The following is a 22,313-nucleotide window of genomic DNA, read 5'->3' on the forward strand; positions in this document are numbered from 1 at the left end:
GAGTTAAAATGATGTTTTTATGTGGCCACACCCACCAGTTCATTGGTATGCGTGGTTTGTCATGGTGGGTGGTGACCCAGCTGAAGTTAGCCACACCCACGTGTGTTGGGTGAATGGTAATTAGGGGAGGGGTTGATTCTATGATGTAATTGTATCTGTGTTTTTGGACCAGACTTTTGACCCACAAGGTGTCAGCCTCCAGGAAAAGACCCACATAGAAAGGGAATACATAATTGCTCATAACAACCACACCAGGGCGTCTAATGAAGTACTGTCAACCTCCTAGACACATGAAAAACAGAAAAAGTACAAAACTATGGCACCACCTCTTTAAGGGAGACAGTAGGAAAGCTGAGAGGTAGACAGTAGTTGCGTTTCCATAAAGCTTTTTCACCATTAAGTCGAACAAAGAAAATGCCTGTTTCCATTCACTGATAAAATGCGATTCTTGGAAGATAGTTCATGAAATAAGCAGTCGGACAGGTGCTATTTTCCCAGTCAAGTGAGACACATTATTGAACATGCACTTTAACCCAGGGCTCTTCAGCCTATAGATTTCATAGATAAGACAGCGAGAAGAAGAGAAGACGCTCCACTCCACATACTGTAGCTACTTCAACCCAGCTGATATACAAGCTCATCACAGCTCGTTGCGGATGCGATGTGAGCTTGGACTTGGAGGTCTGCTGTTCTCGGCCGTTCTGTGCACGCGACGCTGTCGCGGAACGGAGAATAATGACGAATGATTTAACTTTTGAGCACAACTGCTTAGAACATAAGCAGCCGGTGTTGGTACAAGAGGCGGCCGACCCACAGCAGCCCTTCGCATTTTAATTCAAAACACAATTCGCTTAGTGTTTCCATATTCACTGATGAGCATTATGTTTTTTCGATAACGCCTCAAAATCCACCTCCTCCAAGCGCTTAAATGTTTTTTTGCGAATAATGAAAGTTTATTCGGAATTTTGAAGTGTTTCCATAAAAAGATTTATGCGCAAAAGCCTTAATGCGCAGTGACGCTGTAGGTGAGACAGACAGTATAGTCTGTGGCCCCAGGGCAATAAAAGGACCGTTTGGTTCAGATTCTCGCAAATTCGCCAAATTTGGCACAGATGTTGTCCATAACATACTTAATCATTTTAAGATGGGTGCCAAGATGGGCACCCCATGGTACTGCCATAATTGAGCAATGCAATTGGTGTCCCATTAACTTTACATTACAGGAAAAAAAAAGCAAAAAAATAATCTGCTTTAAGTAGCATATAACTGGTCAAACTAGGGGGTTTTCATGATTCTGAATCCATTGCAAACATCCGTTTTGCATAAAAAAAACATTCATTGGGCTAAAACGGCCACCACGAAAGTGTTAAAAGTGATGACTCATCACTTTTCATCACTAAACCATAGTCTTGTAGGGCAGTTTTTTAGCCCAAGGAATGTTTTTTGTGCAAAACGGATGCTTGCAATGGATTCAGAATCATGAAAACCCCCTAGTTTGACCAGTTATATACTACTTAAAGCAGATTATTTTTTTGCTTTTTTTCCCCTGTAATGTAAAGTTAATGGGACACCAATTGCATTGCTCAATTATGGCAGTACCATGGGGTGCCCATCTTGGCACCCATCTTAAAATGATTAAGTATGTTATGGACAACATCTGTGCCAAATTTGGCGAATTTGCGAGAATCTGAACCAAAATATCCCTGGGGCCACAGACTAGTAGGAAAGCTGAGAAGGAAGGCATAAGCACCACGGCAGGTCCAGATATCAAATCACAAATCAAACTCTCTCCTACCCTGGTTCCTCCATCTTGCATCCCTCCCAGCTTTCCTAAACCAATCAGCCTCAATAAAGCAAACAACAAAGTGGAACACATCCATCACTCACTCGAAAAAATAAAATCTTAAAGCCATGATGTGGATTCCAGGACTCTTTGATAGACGTGAGAGATAAATAATTTGTGAGGCGGTGCGCTACTGCGGAAGGAAGAGGCTAGCGGTCGGTTTCTTTCATGCCGGTCACGTATACCCGATGGAAAAGCCCAGACATGCCTATTTACATTTCAAACGCACGGAGTCGCCCTGAGTACGGCCAGGCTCTAATTGATTGGAGCGGCTGCATTAACAGCAAGGCTGATTTAGACCCTTGCACTTATTATCTGACTCTAATTAAAGAGTCTCTCAGAGAATGGGTGGTAAAGATGAGGAAAAAGGGTGTGTGAGAGAGAGAGAGAGAGCGAGAGAGAGAGAGAGAGAGAGAGAGAGAGTGAGTGAGTGAAAAGACAGCTTCTGAGCACTGAAAGAAAGAAGGAGGAGAGTCACAGCAAGGAGGGAAAGTGAAAAGAGAGATATTAATGTGGTTAGTATATGAAGACAGAAGAGACATAAGTTGCGTTTCCATAAAGCCTCTTAATGTGCATTAAGGCTTTTGCGCATAAATCTACCCAAAGCGGGGCCGCTATCACAATAGGGGGTGTGAATCTATAGAAGTCTCTATAGAAGAGGAGAGGCCTGCAGCTCCACTGTGAACTGCAGGTGGCAGTGTTCAAATCAATAAATTACTATAAAATGTTCACAATTAATTTATAGGACATTACCCTTGTTTCAGAGAAGGTAAACGCTTTGAAACCACCTGAAATCTAATGCCCAAGTATAGTACAAATCCTCAGAATCTGTACTCAAGTACATTTATTTGTCCACCACTGCCAGGTGGGCACACGGCCCTGTAGGACCCCCTGGCCCAGACACTCAGGGCTCTCTCTGGCTCTCTGAGCCAGAGAGAGCCTGGGGTCCATCCACTGCCACCAAATATCACACCTCTGCCTGGGGTGAGGGCAGTGGGTAACCTTTTAGCACCGCGACATGATCCACAACAGATGGCAGAGCGCACAGTGTGGCAGAGTTCAACGTGTCCCCTGTGGCAGTATAGTGGCAGAACCAGCAGACCATCACTACTATCTAAAGCAGTGGTTTTCAACCCTTTTCATATCAAGGTCCATTATTTATTCTGCATTTGAGCCACGGACCACCGTTTGATGAGATGTATCCTCTCAGACCCAAAATATGTTGTTGTTGTTATTTTGTCCACAATTCAATTGACCCTTTGTCAGCCTTCTGATTGGTCCCTAACTGGCCAACCAGAAAAAAATCATTCTCTTTTGCTACCGGGGGCGGAGTTATGCAGTGGGACAAAGTCCACATTCTTCCATTAATATTAATGGCGAGAGTGTAGTTTTAAATTGATATTTATTTATAATTGAATTTTATTTGTTTTGCTTTGTCACGATAAATAGGAACATTTTGGAACAAAATGGAGTGAATACACAGTGAATATTTGTTGAAATGATAAAAAAAAAAAAAAGAAATCGCTATGTGGTTTACTAGTCTTGCATAGACATCTCCTGCTAGACACTGCATTGTGCGGTGATGCGCGGTACGGCCACGATGCGGTACAGCGCGGCGTAGTAACTACTGTACTTTTTTGTTCCTTTTTTATTAATACCACCTAGATGTTTTTTCTTTTGGTACTTTAAATAGCAATAATAATAGGATATGAAAAATCTTTTTTTCCCATTCACTTCCATTATAAAAACAGTCTTCCCTGGCTTTTTTGTCCCACCTAGTAACAGAGCGACATGGGGTGGGACTTGACAAAGAGTGAATTGTTTCATTGGAGAGATGACAGGCAAACGTTGATCAAAATAACAATTCTTCTACATTATCTTATTGTGACTGTAGGTTACAGTTTACTATCAGAACCATCACAGCTTGTCCGTATACGTCCGTTCGTCCGGACGGACGGGTACCGCCTGACACTGTGGTTCCCCTGACACATCACTGTGACATGTGATGACACCTGTGATGTCACAGTGATGTGTCAGGGGAACCACAGTGTCAGGCGTGGTCTATGGGTTTGCCGCTCTGACATCACTCTTTGACATCACTGTGATGTCATGGGAACGACTCTAACAGGATCCCTTTCATGCCCATATGTCCCTTATGTCATCATTATATTAAGCCCATATCTAACAGTACGTCATATGGGAATGCCCATATATGGAGGAAGACAGCCCATATCTGTGTGGCTGGTTCAGACAGGGATCTCCATGTATGGGCATAAAAGGGATTGTATGCATGATGTCAGATGTGATAGACGTCACAGGATTTTCACATAACGAATAACTGAGTAAGCATGTTTGGGGTCTCACAGCATATCATGCAGAGTACATGGATCTCCATATATGCGTACCAGGGGTCTCCATATATGGGTAACTGGTCCGATATACATCACTGGCCAGACGGCCAAGACATGGCGCGACCTCACCCTTTAGGGCGAGGTTGATTGTCGCCCTGAGGCGTCTTACTAGTTTGTGTGGACTGTAAATTAAGTTATGCAGATGTTTAACAATAGTTTAACTCTTTAAGAGCGTAAAATGAAACCAAATGAACCCGTAAGCACCATTTTAGCACTTCATTGTTTCTATGGCATCGTACTTGACCACATATCTACCCTGTTGTTGGCTGACTAGAGTTCGTGCCATTCATTCCATCTTGTAAATTGCTGTGGATGAGAGTCTCAGCTAAATGCTTTAATCGTGAATTGAGATGAAGTGACACGAAGAGAAAATGAGTAGGATTGGAGAGGGGAAAGAGATGAGAGTAACTGAGCGGACAGATATTAGGAGAGAGAGACAGAAGGTAAGGACAGATGTATATTAAAGCCTCATTGTGTGATACATGGCCACTAGCAATCAACAAGGAACATGTAATGTATCATAACTAGTAAGACGCCTCAGGGCGACAAGCGAGGTCCCGCCACAGTGATGTGGACATCAGGGATGTGGACATCAGGGATCTCCATATGTGGGCATACAAGGGATTTGTTCCCCTGCCATCACAGGGATCTCCATATCTCCATATATGGGCATAAAAGGGATTTGTTCCCGATGGCGTCACAGGGATCTCTCTAACAGGGCATCATTAATATTGATGACATCAGGGAACTCCATTTGAGCATAAAAGGGATTCTGTTAGTGTGACATCACAGTGAAACCAGAGCGTGTTGTCAGAGCGGCAGGCCAGCCTGTTTCGCTCCGTTCCGCGATCTGTTTAGTCTCTCCGCGTCACAGTCTGGAAAGCCTTGTATCTCCAACGGTCGCAGCAAACCGTGGCTTCCGATTGGCTGTAGTGCGGAGCAACTCTAACCCTACTCTTTGATTCGTTGGAACAACACCATGTGGCTTCCCATTTCTTGGAACAACACCACGTGGCTTTCCAGCCACCGTGGCTTCCATTGGTCTGTGGTGCGGGGCGGGACAAATACACAAGTCTGTATTGGCTGGCTGATAACATAGCTACCCTAACCCTACTCTGATTCATTGGAACACCACCCAATCACAACGACCTTGTTAGGTCACAACGGACATTCAGAAGTGCGAGTCAACTGAGTCATTTCCAGACTGTGATGCGTAGAGACAATACAAAACGTGGAACGGAGCCAACAGGCTGGCTCCAGGCTAAACCCCACCACCCATAGGATGCAAAGTGATCACTGAACTCACATTTAAAAATGCATTCCATCAAACGTTCAGATGCAGTTTTTTTCTCCCAGTGTGGAGGAAGAATGTTTAGGATTTTTATTGTGATTTCTCATTCCTGAAATATGTAATCCTGGGTTGAATGAGATAAAGGGGAAGACGGAGAAGGAGATCAGCCAGAGAATCGGAGCAGCAGGAGTGGTTTTGCAGTCGCTAAATCGCACTGTGGTGAAGAAAAAATAGTTGAGCCGGAAGGCAAAGCTCTCTGTCTACCGAGCAATCTTTGTTCCTACTCTCACCTATGGTCATGAAGTGTGGGTCATGACCGAAAGTATAAGGTCGCGGGTGCAAGCGGCCGAAATGGGTTTCCTCAGACGGGTGGCTGGTATCTCCCTTAGAGATAGGGTGAGAAGTTCAGTCACCTGAGAGAGACTGGAGTAGAACAGCTGCTCCTACACTTGGAAAGGAGTCAGCTTAGGTGGTTCGGGCATCTAGTACGGATGCGCGTCCCACTGGGAGGAGACCCCGTGGCAGACCAAAGACCAGATGGAGGGATTATATCTCCAAACGGAACTATTGTTGTATTGACTTTGACCCCTAAGGACCTTCCAGGGAGAGTGCTCATGTGCGTCTTGCGGTGACACGCTCCCTAGTTTTTCTTCTTCTCTGAGCTGCTTTTTTTTGTTAGTTTTTTCGCACTGATTTTTGACTTTGCACTATTAGGTTGTGTTGGTAGTTTCGGAGTATTCTGCTTTGTTTAACAATGTCAGTGAGATACTTGTTGCACTAACTAGCATTGACTGTTACGGTCTCTTTTTGTAAGTCACTTTATGTATATATACTTACTTATATATTATTCGCCCCCTCTATTGATGCACCTTTTCTTTATTGGTACTGTACTGCTCTTTTTTTTTTCTTTTACTCTTATCTATCTTTTGTCTTACTTCTCTGTAACTTTGTAAATACTGTATACTGCTATGCTACAACTGGACAACTGAATTTCCCCCTTGGGATAATAAAGGTATCTATCTATCTATCAAACTGGCTTGGGAACGCCTCGGTATACTCCCTGAGGGAGTGGAGGAAGTTGCTCAGGATAAGGAAATCTGGAGGTCTCAGTTGGAACTGTTACCCCCGCGACCCGATTCCGGATAAGCGGTTGAAGATGGATGGATGGATGGATGGACCAGGGTTTCTGTTGAGGGACCAGTATTCCTGGTGATGCCAGTGGTGATGTCATTGGCATACATATATCATATGTCCGTTTAAAAAAAAAGAGAAAAAAAATGGCGGTGATGCCAGTGGTGAGCGCACCTCATGGCGCGCTCTGCTTGCGCACAAGTAGGCCATACACACGCGTGTGTGTGTGTGTGTGTGTGTGTGTGTGTGTGTGTGTGTGTGTGTGTGTGTGTGTGTGTGTGTGTGCCTGCTTGCATGTGTGTGAGCTTGCGCTTCATGTGTGCAATGTGGTCTATGTTATTTTTTTCTTTTTCTGTTGGTAGCCAGTTCCCACTTGACGTCATGTGGAAGTTCCGACTGCTTCAGGCCATAATGAACAACTGATAGCTTGCATAATGTCTTCAAAGTGGGACGTAAATCTAAGATGTACAGGTCATCAGTCGGTGTATGGTTTTTTATGTATCCTCCTAAGATGATGATACGATCTCCTACCATGCAACAGCTCATTCCATACATCCTGCAGGGCTCTTTCCCCTTGGGCTCAACCTGCTTCCAGGACAAGTTATTTGGACTGAATCTCCACAGATCATCAAGCAAGCGCTGGTTCCTGTTGTAGCCACCAAATATGTACAGCTCTCCATTGTAGGCAAATGCTGAATGAGCCCTGCGTTGTTCTGGCAGAAGGTGTCCAGAAGGCATGCTCTGCCAGCAGTTGGTCTCTGTGTCAAACACGCTGATGCTGTTGCAGTATTCCTGGCCCCCCTGGCCCCCAAATACAAACATCTTTGTCCCGATGATGGTGGCAGAGTGTCCTTGTGAAGCAAGTGGTGCAGTGCCTCTGGTGTTAATTACAGACCAGACCATTGTGCTGGTGTCCAACTTGTACATGTCGTTAGGACATCTAGTCAGCAGGGTGTGCCCTCCATACACATACATGACCTTCTCCAGGACACAGGTTGAGTGGTGGACCCTTGCTCCTGGAATAGTCCCAGAAATATTGGGTTTGAACCAGCTGTGGGTGTCGACATCAAAGGCATAAAGCACATCGCAGTAAGGATACCATCCTCCCCAGATGTAGACAATCTCTTCTACCAGCACAGCTGTGTGGCCCCAGCGCCTGGAGGGAACCTCAATGGGACTTTGTCCTCTTCCATTTGTCAACTTCCTCCAACGCAAAGACACTGTGTTGAAGATGTGGACTTCAATCTCATCCCTGTTGATCAAGTAGCTGCGTCCTCCAAATGAGTACAGCTTGTTTCCGACTACCACAGCAGCATGGTAGGAATTCTTAGGTCCTCCTTTCAGATGTATCGTCCAGTGAAACATTCCACACAGCAGCGCCACCGTGAATCAGCTCAACTAATTTACTAATAGAGGTGGTTAGGAAGGTAGGGCAATGTGTTGCTAAAATTTGCTGAATGGCGTTGTGATGGAACATACAGGTACAATAAATATAACATTTAAATGGACAATCACATTGTATGTGATGACGATGTTGTGTTGTCATTCCTTGATGACATCCTTACTGTGGGCCTATATGGAATAGCTAATGACGTTATAACAAAAAAGAACTATAATCTGACATTTGCTAATAATACAAATTGGTCTGTCAGAGGTACTATGACACCAGTCATCCATATTTGGGCATATTGAGATGAAGACACACAGACAGATATGCAGAGATGTAGAAAGGCAACACCTTGGAAATATGTCTGATCTGAAAAGATGCGACTGACCACATTTTGTTGTTGAACCGGACCTTTCTGACAAAATGTTCGGTGGTCGGAGACAGTATGGACAGGCCTTTAAGTTAAGGCATAAGAGCTGGTACTTAAGACAAGCAAAATAGAGCCACTCAATGTTTGTAAACAAATAATTGGTCTACAGCCTCAGGGCTACCGGCACAAAGGACAGACCAAGTCTATCACACCTCCACCTTGGGAAGATTAACCTGTTGTTCCTCCTCTTGCTAGCTTCCAGCTTCTGCTGTTCTCACCCTCGCCACCTCCTCACCCAATTTGCGGTGGTGGAAAAAAAAACATTCACATGTTGTTCTGCAGTAAAAGTATTGATTGATTGATTGATTTATTGATTGAAGACTTTATTAGAAGAAAAAGGTACAGTTTCAAGACAGTACAGTTCACTGGTACAAGGTAACTTAAAGGAGATCCTAGTAAGCTTTTCAGCTTATTTACACAGGAACCATTTAACTATCTCATATAACATTGAATGACAGATGGATAGAACACAGTACTATGCAGTAGATAGTAAAAAAAATCAAACCTCGGTTCGAAGTGAAGCGGTGAATCTTAGTATAGAATTCACCCTTTGTCAAGTCCCGCCCATTGTCCTGCCCCTCTCCACACCCATTGGTTGCTTTGACTTGGAGGGACATTCAGTGGGACATTCCATCCACTGCCATGTTAATTCAGTTGCTTCATATTGTTATTCTGTGTGCTCAATTCTAATTTCAAACTTTGTTTCAGTCAATTGGAGCTGCTCAGTGGCAGCATAGTGAATCAGCATGTTTTTAAATGTTTTTATTTCTCCAAAAATTATGTTTTAGCTAATTCAACATAAAAAAGGCGGAGCCAGGGCGGGACAAGGCAGATAGAGCCTGCTGGTTGGTCAGTCAGGGACCAACCAGGAGGCTAACAAAGGGTGTCTGGAGAGCCGGTATGACAGCCGGTATAATAGGTTTTAAAAAAATATATAAAAAGTCCTGCTTGCTGGTATCTTAGTTGTTTGTCAACTGCATCCCTCTATAATTATTTCAGTTTCTGTTATCTTTGTGGCCTACTAAATTTTTCAACTTCTGCTAGATTTTCAATGTATTTACTCTTGTCTGCCTTAATGCTCCTTTTTACCATTCTGTTAGCATCTGTATATTCTTATTGTGCCTTTGCTTTTGCTCTTATGCGGCTATTTGTCATTGCTGCAATAGGTGAGACCTATTGCATGTACAAGACAGATAAAACCTGAAGGCCAAATTTTCATGTGAAGCTTGACCAATCCTCAAAGTATCCATTCATCAGACCGGGAGGGACACCGCACACATATTCTGGACGTACAGGACAGATAAAGCCTATTCATTCTGAACTGAAATGACCATATATGGACATGGGACACACATTTTGCTTTTTGAAAAAGCCTATTCATTCTGGACTGATATTTTGCACGTACGGGACAGGAAAAACATGTTCATTCTGGCCTGGAGTGACCATATATGGACATGAGGTGACATACATTGTGTTTTTGAAAAACCCTGTTCATTCTGGACTGAGATCACCATATATGGTAATTAACACGGACATTCTGTTTTTGAAAAAGCCTGTTCATTCTGGACTAAAATGACCATATATGGGCGTGATACACACAAAGCCACTCATAGGAAGTGGTTTTCACCGCTTCAAAAAGAAAAGAAAAAACAATGCAAAAAATATGTACAGTAGATATTTACAATATAAGGGGCTGGGCTAGGTTTGTTTTTACCAGTTACGAGCGGCTGCCGCCTGTAAGTGGTTTTTCAGGGCGATTTTAAAGGATGTTAGGGATTTACATGCTCCTTTACTTTTCCACATTTTGGTGGTATAGCAGGAGAACGAGTTTGACCCTTTATTTGACTCTAGGTTGAACGTGATCTGTGGCGCTGCCTCTGCTGTTGTAATTGTGGACGTCCTTAACGTTTTTAAAGTATTTTGTATCATGTAATGTAGAAGTATTCCGTTACAAGTAAAAGTCCGGAATTTAAAGAGTAAAAGTACAAAACTATTGGCATCAAGATGTACTTGAAGTACCAAAAGTAAAAGTGCTTGTTATGAAGAATGTCCTGTCTAAATGGTGTGAAAGTCTTGAAAATAGCCGAGTTTAAATAGGGTTCAATTGGTAAATTATGTTTTGTAAAGTACACGCACGCATGCACGCACGCACGCACGCACGTACGCACGCACACACACACACACACACACACACACACACACACAGACACACACACAGACACACACTCACACTCTGGGAAAAGAGGCAGCCGTGAAAAAGTAACTAGTAACTTAAGTTTTCAAATAAATTTAGTGGAGTAAAAGTACATTATTTGGATCCGAGATGTAGTGGAGTAGAAGTGAAAGTATTGGAAATTGGAAATGCTCAAGTAAAGTACAAATACCTCAACATTCCACTTAAGTAGTAAGTTTAAGTAAATGTACATAGTTACTTTCCACCGCTGCATTCAGCCAGATTGTTTGTATTCGCAATGCTATTTAAATAGCTGTAGGTTTAGGCACCATAGAGGAGCCATGTGGAAGAAGAATTAACACCTGCACTACGTTTTAACCCATTTAGGCCTAGAATAATTGATTGCTTTAACCAGTGAAAAATAGCAGATATACAAGCTCCGGTGCCGCGCTGCGAGCTTGTAGATCTGCTATTTTTGAAAAAGTCGTGAAAATGTGTGCTAATCTTTGAAAATATGTATTTTCAAAGCGAACGATTGTAACTCAAATTTTGCTTCTGGGGGGTCCCTGGAACTAAATATTCTGAGATGGGGGTACATATCATTTTGGGGGTCCTTCACATGAAAAGGTTTGAGAACCACTGACATAGTAGTCTCTCAAGAACAGACTAACTGAGCTCCAGTTAAGTGAAAAGGACCTTTTCTTTGACGATGGCTGGCCAGATTGCTGACACAGAAACAAAGGTTTTTCAAAAAAACCTTAGAAGGATTCAAAAGACACTTATGGAATCGGGTCAAAATTAAAATGTTCACAATTTTTCAGAAATAGCAGATCTACAAGCTTGCAGTGCGGCATCGAGTGCCGCGCTGTGAGCTTGTATATCTGCTATTTTTCTATAGTTAAAGCATTCAATAATCCTAGGCCTAATATGCAAATCCCACTGCTCTCGCCTACAGGTGCAGCTCATTAAAATAAAAAACACATTGAGCTAGAGTGTGTCATACTGTCATAACGGCAACATTCTACTGTCATTCTTTCCCTACAGTGTCTGCAGAGACAGTGTTGCAAAGAAATGCAACATCATTTGCATATACAGTAGAGCAGTGAAGTCTGACGTCTTTTACCCATCCTACCTGGTTCACGTTTTTTCCCCCCATTCTGAATTCCCATAGACTTTTTTTCATATTGCGTCATAAGAACTGTGTTCCAAACATAAACAAATGATCTAAGCAGTTTGACTCATATGGATGTGAAGAATCAGCCGATGGTGAGAAAACGCCCTAATGTTACTGTCACTGAATTAGTTACTGTACATTTTCGCTAGAAACAGGCTTTATCAAATATGAGTGAATGGCTATCATAAACCATACAGAGCCACCTCCCCGACAATATCGCGCAGACTGTTTGTTTATTTTTGGACCACAATGCTTATATGAGACGATTTTAAGATGACCCAATGTTATTCTCCATAGAGAAATTACTTCCAGGAACCGGGCGATGAGCGAGTCACGTCCTGACTCCACTGGTTTATTGTGCAGATAAAAAATAATAATTCTTAAACACCACCATTAACAAAATAACAATATTAATAATGTTTCCCATGTTTGGGTGTTTTTCCCACAAATTGGTCAAAGATGTGTTAACAAAAAGAAGGGCAGGAATGGGCCAGATAAACATATTCATAGATTTCATTTGTAGTAATGACATATGAGTGGACATTTTCTCTATCAAAGAAATAAGTTTTGTGCGTGAAAACATTCCCACCGTCATGATTCAGCCTCATTCTAACCAATGGTGTCTTCTTTCCCAGGACCTGACAGCCTTGGTAGCCAATGGCACAGTGAGCAGCAAGCCTCCCGTCACGCTGCGATTGGTCATCCCCGCCAGCCAGTGTGGATCGCTCATTGGGAAGGGCGGCTCAAAGATCAAAGAGATCAGAGAGGTGAGGTGTCGATAAGTAGCCAATCAAGATCATTTTGCTGTTGTCAGGCAGAAAACATTGTACCGATGGTTCCTGTTGAGATTGGCACATTTCACCTATAGGTTTTTTCATCTCACTCACGTCACTTTGTCTGCTGACCTCACTCAGCAACGAAATAAACTGAACATAAACAAAAATAAAAAATAAAACAATTCACAGGAGGCAAGCAGTGATCAACCCATGATGTGCACTGCAGTGTAGTTTCAAATGCACTACATTGCAGGTGCTTTTTGAGAGTGAAAAAATAAGAAGACCTGTGTGACGTGTGATCGGGGCAGCTTGCCCCAGGAAATGTGCCAATCTCAACAGGAAACAACGGTATCTCCAAGTTTCACCCCATAAATCAAAGCACTACCTCTTCATACAATATTGTCACACACATGTAGTGAAAATGGCAGATCTACAAGCACATAACGCCTCGCGATGCAAGGCATTGTGTCCTTGCAGATCAGCTATTTTCACTCAATCGTTTGTTTTAATCACAATAAAAAAGAAACGGTTTTGGACATACAAGGTTTCCACCCGACGATATGCAGACGGATATTATTTACACACCATTTTGTGCTTTTGTCATTTTGTACTGTAGTTTTTGCTTGTGTTTCACCACTGCATGACCAGTACCTTTTGAGGTTGTTTGACAAGTATTTTTCTATTCTGTTTAGTTTATTTTTATTTTTTTATTCATAGTCATTTCCAATTCAAATAACTATGAGTGGTGTTCTTCATCGGGAGATATACTATTATCTGTATAATATTGAACATTGGCTGTGAACGTGTTATCATTTTGTCAACACACAATATGTTAACTGTCTTTAAAGCACATTTGAAATGTTTATTTATGACCACATAAACAGAGGTATGGGGATGCCTCATACAAAGGTCATAAACAATGACAGTGCAGTCAGATAATATGAAAGAACAGCCAGTTGCAAAGAGCCTAAACGGCTCACACACACACACGCACACGTGCATGCACGCACAAACACACACAAACAAACATAATTTCTGTCCTATCATGCTTCCAAAAGCAGGAAGAATTACTAATCAGAATGTTCAGGTTTCACTGGCCTCGTCACGTCACCATCATAAATATGTATCATAACACCAGGAAAGCAATGACAATCGTCATCTGAAGAACGTGGGCACAGAGCGGCAATACTTTGAGTTATGATCAAGTCTCACACTGACTCTGTGTTTGTGTGTGTGTGTGCGTGTGCGTGTGCGTGCGCGTGCGTGTGCACGTGCGTGGGTGTGTGTGTGTGTGTGTGTGTGTGTGTGTGTGTGTGTGTGTGTGTGTGTGCGTGTGCGTGTGTGTGTGTGTGTGTGCATGTGTAGACGACAGGAGCCCAGGTGCAGGTAGCAGGTGACCTCCTCCCCAACTCCACAGAGCGAGGGGTGACGATATCAGGCAGCCAGGAGGCCATCATCCAGTGTGTGAAACTCATCTGCGCTGTCATCCTAGAGGTACTTCCTGTTGTTATTAGTCTCGCATGGCCAGACCATAGAATTATAAGAACAATAGAGGACGGACAGCCCCGACCCCAGCCATTCACTTCAATGCAAGTGCTCAGTGGCGTTTTGAAACATGCAGAAGTAGCTAATCCAGGTGCATTCTGGGGGAAATTGGCACATCATTGTGTGCCAAAATGTTTGACGTCGAGACGTAATGATGTCACGAACGACGTCGACGTCCATTGAACCCTATTGTAGACCCCAGCGCCGCGCTCTTATGCTCGTGCATCTATGTTTCACCTGCCTGAAGTTCCAGCTTTGGCCAGTAGGGCGGCCGCTTCAATGTTTACAAGCCGTTCTGGGGGCTTGGGCCAGACTCCCACGATTTGCAAATGCTTCCGGTTAAAACGGAAGTGAAGCCTCCTCCCCACTTCGGTTTGTTTTAACATTGCGCACATTTATCCTAATATGAATAAAAATCATCTAAGCATATTTAGCTTGCTGTTTTTTCATGAACGGAAATGCCAGCTTCCATTACTCGCCGTTCGAGTGGTGTAGTTCCAGACTCTCTTGTTATAAGCTGTCATTCTAGAGGTACCTCCTGTTGTTAGAGCAGGGACGTGCAGAATGTTTCAAATTTCTAAAAGGGCCTTTTGGTGAAAATATTTAAAATAGCAGACCTCCAAGCGCGTTGTGAGCTTGGAGGTCGGCTATTCTCTGTACTTATTCATGGTCTGGAGAGGGCATTTTTTATACAGACGAGTAAAAGGACAGGGGCCCCCTTTGATGTATATGTGTGCACCTGCCTGCTCCCCAGGGTTCTATTCTTGGCACACCATTTTTCCCCCCTCTTTAAATATTGTAGATCCAAAATAGCTGATCTCCGTGTCGCGACACGTGAGCTTATAGTTTGTCTATTTCCGCCAAAAGACGCTAGGGTTAAACACAACAGATCAGTTTATGCTTTGTGCAAAAATTGATGTCAATAGCACAAAGAGACCTTCTCAGACTGCCTCGCATACCTCGTGAAAAATAACATGGTTGGTTGGAATGGCCAGTTGGAATCCTGCTTTTTTTTCTGTCAAAATGGATGTTTTTGTGGAGCAACTTTTGATTTAGTTTTAGTCATAGTCTTTTGAATAACATTTCATTTAGTTTTAGTCATAATTTAGTCACCTGAAAAGTTGTAGTTTTAGCCTAGTTTTAGTTGACTGAATATCATAAGATTTTAGGCGACTAAATCTACAGTTGATTTAGTCAACTGAAATGTATTTTGGCAGGCCTTGATGGCATCGTAATCTCTGATTTTACACTTGGTTAGCCGATCTACGCGTTGTGAGCTTGTAGATCTGCTATTTTCAGCACGCAACACCGGAGAGCAACCAAACATAAAATGACTCTCTTCTCCACTAGTCCCTCCCCAACATTTTAGTCTAGTTTTTATTTTGTTGATGAAATTGTCAATATATTTAGTCTTAGTTTTAGTCATCACAGCCTAGTTTTTATTTAGTTTTTATTTAGTTTCCGTCAGTGAAAAAAAACGCAGTCGACAAACATTTTTGTCATAGTTTTAGTCGACAAAATCAACACAGCTGCCACCATGGAGGTTGTACCATGGAGGCTTGAATCCACTGTGGTGCATCTGGCTTTGTTTATAACATGACTGGTTATTCTAAATAAATAATAATAATAATAAAATGGATGGCTTTGAAGAGCTATTAGCAGAGAATCAAAATCCTCTCTCCATATGGACACATCATAGCCATTTCCTTATTTTTTTCCTTATAACAGATGGTTGATTACCATAGAGATGGCACTATGCTGTACCATACAATTATGAATGCTCAGATGTGAGTGGAATGAAGTCTCACAAATCAATTGGCCTTTAGGTGGTAATTGTTCCGGGAGGGCTGCGGCTGCGCTGCACACATTTTATACATGCATTCATTCACGCTTGGTTGCTGGCAGCCTGGCAAGACTGCTGTAGACCGTTGACCGCTAAATAGCTTCACTGGAGTTATTGACATTGTCCAAGGGCACTTAGATTTATTTGAGATAATTATTGCGGGAGGATGTGTAACATATCGTCACTGTCAGGCATAAACCTCGTATCTCCAAGTTTCAAATTTGTAAATTTTTTCTCACAAAGTGAAGCACTGCTTCATCACATGAGGCCGCGCAAAAGTAGTGAAAACATCTGATCTACAAGCACACAACGCCTCGCTGTGCGAGGCGTTGTGTGCTTGTAAATGTGCTTTCTGAATTTGAATCCTGAAATAGTTTTGGACTTTTTTGGTTTCCACCCGACAGCGACGATATGAAACAAACATGAACTTCAGTGAAGATTTCATTCATCACTACTGACTCCGATATTACCAGCATTATCAGCATTATCAACATATATGGCGGTCGCTTTATCTGACGATGCTATCAAAACTTAGATACAAGTCTGTTAAAAACTAATTAGCTTTTTAGAGAAAATACACCCTTGTCAGAAATCTGGTATTTTGGGTCTGGATCAAAGCATTTTTGATGAGATAATGTTAAGCCTTTTAATGTTGTTCACAGTAGATATGCCGGGATGATCTATAATTCATGATAATATTCTCATCAATGGGAGGCAGCAAGCTTTAATTTGACGCAACTTCTCAGAGATTAGAAGGGAAAACTGAAAAATCAAAGGCTGTTGATGCTGCCAGCTCATTGTTATTCTGAGCACCTTAATCTAGTAAGAGAGAGGAAGTAAAGGACAGGAAAAAATAGAAAACAGAGGCAAAGCTAGATGTGCTCACTTTCAGATGTTCCACCATCTTCATCTCAAACTAAAAACGCTGTTCATTTCCATGTCTAACACTTTCTGAAGTCCCATTGTCTTTGTAACTTGTGCTGTGGAGCTGTGTCAGTTGCCATTGAGGTTCGGCAAATTGGAATTCAAATTGACTACTCAACTTTGTCTCTCACAACCAGTTTACAGCTATTTTTGAAAAGTCGTTAAAATGTGTGCAAATCTTTGAATATATGTATTTTTAAGCGATCATTTGTAACTCAAATTTTGCTTATGGGGGTCCCTGGAACTAAATATTTTGAGATGGGGGTCCGTGGCCAAATACATATAATTTTGGGGGTCCTTCACATGAAAAGGTTTGAGCACCATTGACAAAAAAATAGGTTTTTCAAAAAACCTTAGAAATATTTGAAATATTCAAAGACTTGCACAAATTGCCACGATTTTTCAAAAATAGCAGATCTACAAGCTCGCAGATCTACAAGCTGTGAGCTTGTATATCTGCTATTTTTCAATAGTCAAAGCACAAAATAATGCGTAACAATCCGTTCCCAGTCTAAGTGGGTTAACCCCCGCCCCCCCATGAAGAACATTGATGGGGGGCCCGCAGTGAATCCTTGTACCCAGGGCCCAGAATTTGGTGTGACGCCCCTGATAGCAAGCACTATATTGGGTCACTGCCGAATAAAGACACAGCAGAGCGTTTGGCTACTTATCTGCTTCTGCGATAATGTCTCTGTAGTAATGTCACCAAGGACGGGTTACCACTCGTCTGCTAGACTTGCTGATTAAAGTTGCTCCTGTTTTTCCTCCTCCTCCTCCTCTTTCTGTCCTGTGTTTGCAGTCTCCTCCGAAGGGAGCGACGATCCCCTACAGACCCAGCCCCTCCCCGGGCACCGTGCTCCTGTCGGGAAACCAGGTAAAGACATGCACCATTACACAGCAGGAATATCCCAGAAAGGCGTGCCACGTGTCGCACCAAATTCTGGGCCCTGGGTACTTTAACTAGTGAAAAATAGCAGATATACAAGCTCACAGCGCGGCACCGAGTGCCGCGCTGCGAGCTTGTAGATCTGCTATTTTTTTTAAATCATGAATATTTGTGAAAGTGTGAATATTTCAAATCCTTCTAAGGTTTTTTGAAAAACCTATGTTTCTGTGTCAGTGGCGCTCAAACCTTTTCATGTGAAGGACCCCCAAAATGATATGTATTTGGCCACGGACCCCCGTCTCAAAATATTTTGTTCCAGGGACCCCCCCAGAAGCAAAATTTGAGTTACAAATGTTCGCTTAAAAATGCATATATTCAAAGATTTGCACACATTTAAAAAAAAAACTAGCAGATCTACAAGCTTGCAGCGCGGCACTCGGTGCCGTGCTGCGAGCATGTAGATCTGCTATTTTTCAATTGCTACAAGTATAAAATAATGAAGGTCCCGCCACCTTGAGCCCCAGTAACTCAGTCCCACTTCCACCCCCGTTGTGACACCCCTGATCCGAGAGACTGTCCTTTACCGTGACTGTGGGGTGGAGTGGTGAATGTCGTCCCGTTCAGACCTCCACAGCAGAGAGGAGGTCCTTTACTGTGATTGTTAGTGGGACAGTGAAAGATGTACCATTCATAGATCTTAAGTAGCCAGAACTCAATAGCAGTCCTATCTGGAGTACCATCTCAGTGGCCATTGTGGTTAGAGCACATATGTCAAACTCAAGGCCTGGGGGCCAAATCAGGCCCGTGAATGAATTATCTTCGGCCCGCGGGATGATATTTAATTACTATTAGAACTGGCCCACTGGTATATTGCACGTGCAACGCCTGGGATTCGAACCAAAGTCTCCCACATGAAAGTCCAACATCTTATCCATCAGACCAAAGGGATATATCCCTATGGACTGGGGGAGATATTCGACTTTGCACCACCATCACATGCACCACCATAATACTTCAAGTCCCACAATGCACTTCTAGTGCATTGGCGCGTATCTAGGGCCCGTGACCGTGACCGTGGCCCTCGACTTGTACCATTTTTGGAGCGGTGAAAGCGCTCCCAATAGACAGGTATGTCCGTGGGTATGTCCCTGGCTGGGTGGCTGGGTGGCTGGGTGGCTGGCTGGCTGGCTGGCCGTGTCCGTAGCCTGGCAATACCTTGAGTGGCCACACACAACACACTAGTTAAAGGAGGGGCGCTGTTTTGTGCAGGCCAGGCACACTCACCACTCACTCACAGGCACAGTTTACAGTTTAGGCATTTAGCAACACACACAGGGTATAGCTGCTCAGATTCACCGCTCCACTTCGAACCGAGGTTTGATTTTTTTATTTTGGCCCACTGTGTATTTGAGTTCAGACATCCCTGGGTTAGAGTGTCCGTACTGAGACTCCCTCCCTCTCTACTCATACTGGTGACATGCCAGTAGGTGTACTAGTGCATTAAAAGTAGGGTAAGTGATTTCATTTAACCTGCTTGCTGCCAAGAATTACATCGACTAATGTCTTCAATATGCCAGAATCTTACCTTTTAATGTGCACGATGTGCACACAGGTCATGCACGGATGATGCACGGATGAAAGGAAATACGTTCAGGCATTCAAAAGATAGAGGCTATAGTGTTTTCTTCAAATGTAAACAAACATGGCTGCGGGGTACGCTCACTATCCGGACGTGCCGCAGGTAACGTCGGCAGGTTAGTTACTCGTCACGGTTACTGAAGTTAAGTTTAGGGTTAGGGGTAGAGTTAGGGTTAGTTTTAGTGTCGGAATACCGGCCGGTCGGCACACTGATGCGGAAGGCGGAATGGCTGCCATGTTTGAAAGATAGAGCTGTTCTGGGAGTCAAACATGCATTTCGCGATCGCGTCCATGCCGAAACCGCAAGTAGGAAGTAGGGAGAGTAGTGAGAGCAAAAAAAGGGCCGACTCAGGAAACTTGTGTTTGGCACAATTATACACAAACTCGGGGATCTCGTGTTTGGTACCAAGTGTGTTAGGTTTCAGTTTCAGTTTTCATGTAGGTGACAGGCGGGGGAACTTCCTCCAATCATGATCAAGTGGGGGTGGGCCTTGGTGTGCATAAGGCTCGCCCCCACTCGAGGCGATGTCTTTGGGCTATAATTGGAACGATACAGAGAAGATAAGCATGGCACCATGATAAGAATGTAGAGTCAATTCAAGCCAATTTTAGTACCACTCTACCTCATGGTTCCACCTCATAATTTCCCTCATGGTTCCACCTCATAATTTCAAAAGAGTATACCGTTCAGACACGCCCATTCAGAAAATGACTGAATTGAAAGGCAAGGCTTAGAGTTAATGAATATGTTTTTGGGGGGCTGGAAGAGACACTGGGAAGACCAAAAAACAAGAAAAAAAATGAAAAATGTGAAATTCATGGTGGGGCCCCTTTAAAGAACATTATGGCTGCTAATACCGTTTTGCTTTCTTCACAGTGGTATGCGTGCTATACTGTATAGCAGCCATCAGTAAGATAGATGAATTCTTGCCACAAAGAGTGATTAACAAATAACAATGCCCTTTGAATGTGAGCACAAAGACTCTGCCTCTCACTTAGTCTCTTTCTATCCACACACAAATAAACACACACGTCCACAAACAAACAAACAAACACTTGGCAAGCACACAGGCAAGCACTGACATCCAGGGTGATAAGCAGGCAAAGAGACTCACAGTTGGTCACTTGTTAACACCTTGCAAGCCGCGGCAGAACCCTCTGAACAGAGGTAGCGCCGAAGAAATAAGCCATTTATTTACAAACATATTTTAAAAAAACAAAGCCCACATGATAACAACACGTAATGGAGTGCTCGATACAGCGTGTATATTCATCCTGCAGAGGTCGGCGATCTTACTTTGGCGAGGCGGAGGGGAGATCAATTCCATTCGTTTACGTGCGGCGAAGCAGGGAAAGGAGCGATAGAGAAGCGGCGCCCGACGAACAGAGACAAAGAGTAGCCATCTTGTGTGTCCTTCTTGTCGAGTTTCAACACTGGGGAGAGTATGAGGCCACTCCTGGCCAGCCATCCATCCAGAATGTGAGTCAACGGCGTGGCCTGCTGGATATTACGAGTATCACACCCAGCACCAGAAAATGACTGTGAGAGCATATTAACCGTTTCAGATAGCTCCAAAAAGACACAGAGAAGAATGGCCGATGTTTTTTTTTTTTATTATTATCATTTATATCAAAAGTCCGGGAATAGACGTGTGGCTGATGGGACCCAGTAGGAAGTCCGAGGGAGTACGACCAGGCTTAGAAGGTGTTAAGCATCTGTTTGATGTATAACGGCAGCTTCCATCCAGGGCCGTGCTGGGCCCCTGATTCAGCCCGGGAAAAAGAGTTGGAGAGGCCCTCATTGCGCGTTATAGAGACAGATCTCTCTCTATAGCGCTGCTGCTACTCAAAGATTTGCCATTTCAGATCATGACAAGTGAGAAGCCAGTGGGCCAATTACATGAGTTATATTTTGTTGTTGTCGGGTGGAAACCTTGTATGTCCAAAACCGTTTGTTTTGTATTTATCATTTTAAAAATGATTTAAACTAGTGAAAACAGCCGATCTACAAGCACACAACGCCTCGCACCGCGAGGCGTTGTGTGCTTGTAGATCTGCTGTTTTCACTACTTTTGTGCGACGGACTTGTCTGATGAAGCTTTACTTTGCGAAAAAAAATGACAAATTTGAAACTTGGAGATACAAGGTTTCTGCCCGACAGTGACGGCCATTTTCCTAATGGCCGGCATGGACCGGCCGGGAATGAACTTGTCCCGCTTTTCCCAATGGCCAGCACGTCCCTGTACTGCCTCCATCACAGAAGAGGCTAAATGCGTCTTTCTATTGATGTTTATTCATCACCAGTCATGAATATTCATGAGGCATGCATACAACATGACTGATGTCGGCCTCTGCATGTACGTGCACATGCGTGCACGTGCACAGACACACAGAGGATCTGCATCTGTTTGCCATTCGTGTCTGACTGTACGAGTACACAAGTGAGTGTTCTTGTGTGTACAGTATGTGTATGTGCGTGCCGTGCATGTCTGTGCATACATTCCGCACCACTAAGATCCTCACGAATGTGCACCGAATGTGCACAGCTAAATCCTCCATTTGGGAGCCTCTTTACACTCTTGCAGTTAAACCAACACCTCATTAGAACCAACTTAATGTTGAACATTAACACTTCTGCTGCCTCTTACTTTGAAGGGATGCTTGGTGCCGCGCCGATTCCTCCGTAGGCCTCCGCTATTATTTTGAAGGGCCGGGCGGGGTTGTTTTTGCGCAGATGGATTATCACTTGACTTCAACGTTTACGTCATCTAGTCACATGACGTGTGTCATGTGACAGTGTGTCATGGCGGCCGCCATCCGAGCCTAGTTTGTGCTGTAAACATGCCAGCTGCATGCCAGCT

The 22,313-nt window shown here is 43.4% G+C and overlaps 1 protein-coding gene across 1 annotated transcript in view; it reads left to right on the top strand.

The window, feature by feature from the left end:
* The window catches only part of LOC308287260 (poly(rC)-binding protein 2-like), a gene marked incomplete at both ends in the record, with an annotated part of 102,742 nt that overhangs the window by 38,426 nt on the left and 42,003 nt on the right, over positions 1–22,313 (top strand). Inside the window, 3 exons of the mRNA XM_080728376.1 lie at positions 12,476–12,607; positions 13,982–14,110; positions 17,728–17,802. Of these exons, the coding sequence (XP_080584502.1) occupies positions 12,476–12,607; positions 13,982–14,110; positions 17,728–17,802 (336 nt within the window). The remainder of the gene's footprint in view (positions 1–12,475; positions 12,608–13,981; positions 14,111–17,727; positions 17,803–22,313) is intronic.

This window comes from Nannobrachium achirus, assembly GCF_963921795.1.
Source record: "Nannobrachium achirus genome assembly, chromosome: 6".
Classification (NCBI taxonomy): Eukaryota; Metazoa; Chordata; class Actinopteri; order Myctophiformes; family Myctophidae; genus Nannobrachium; species Nannobrachium achirus.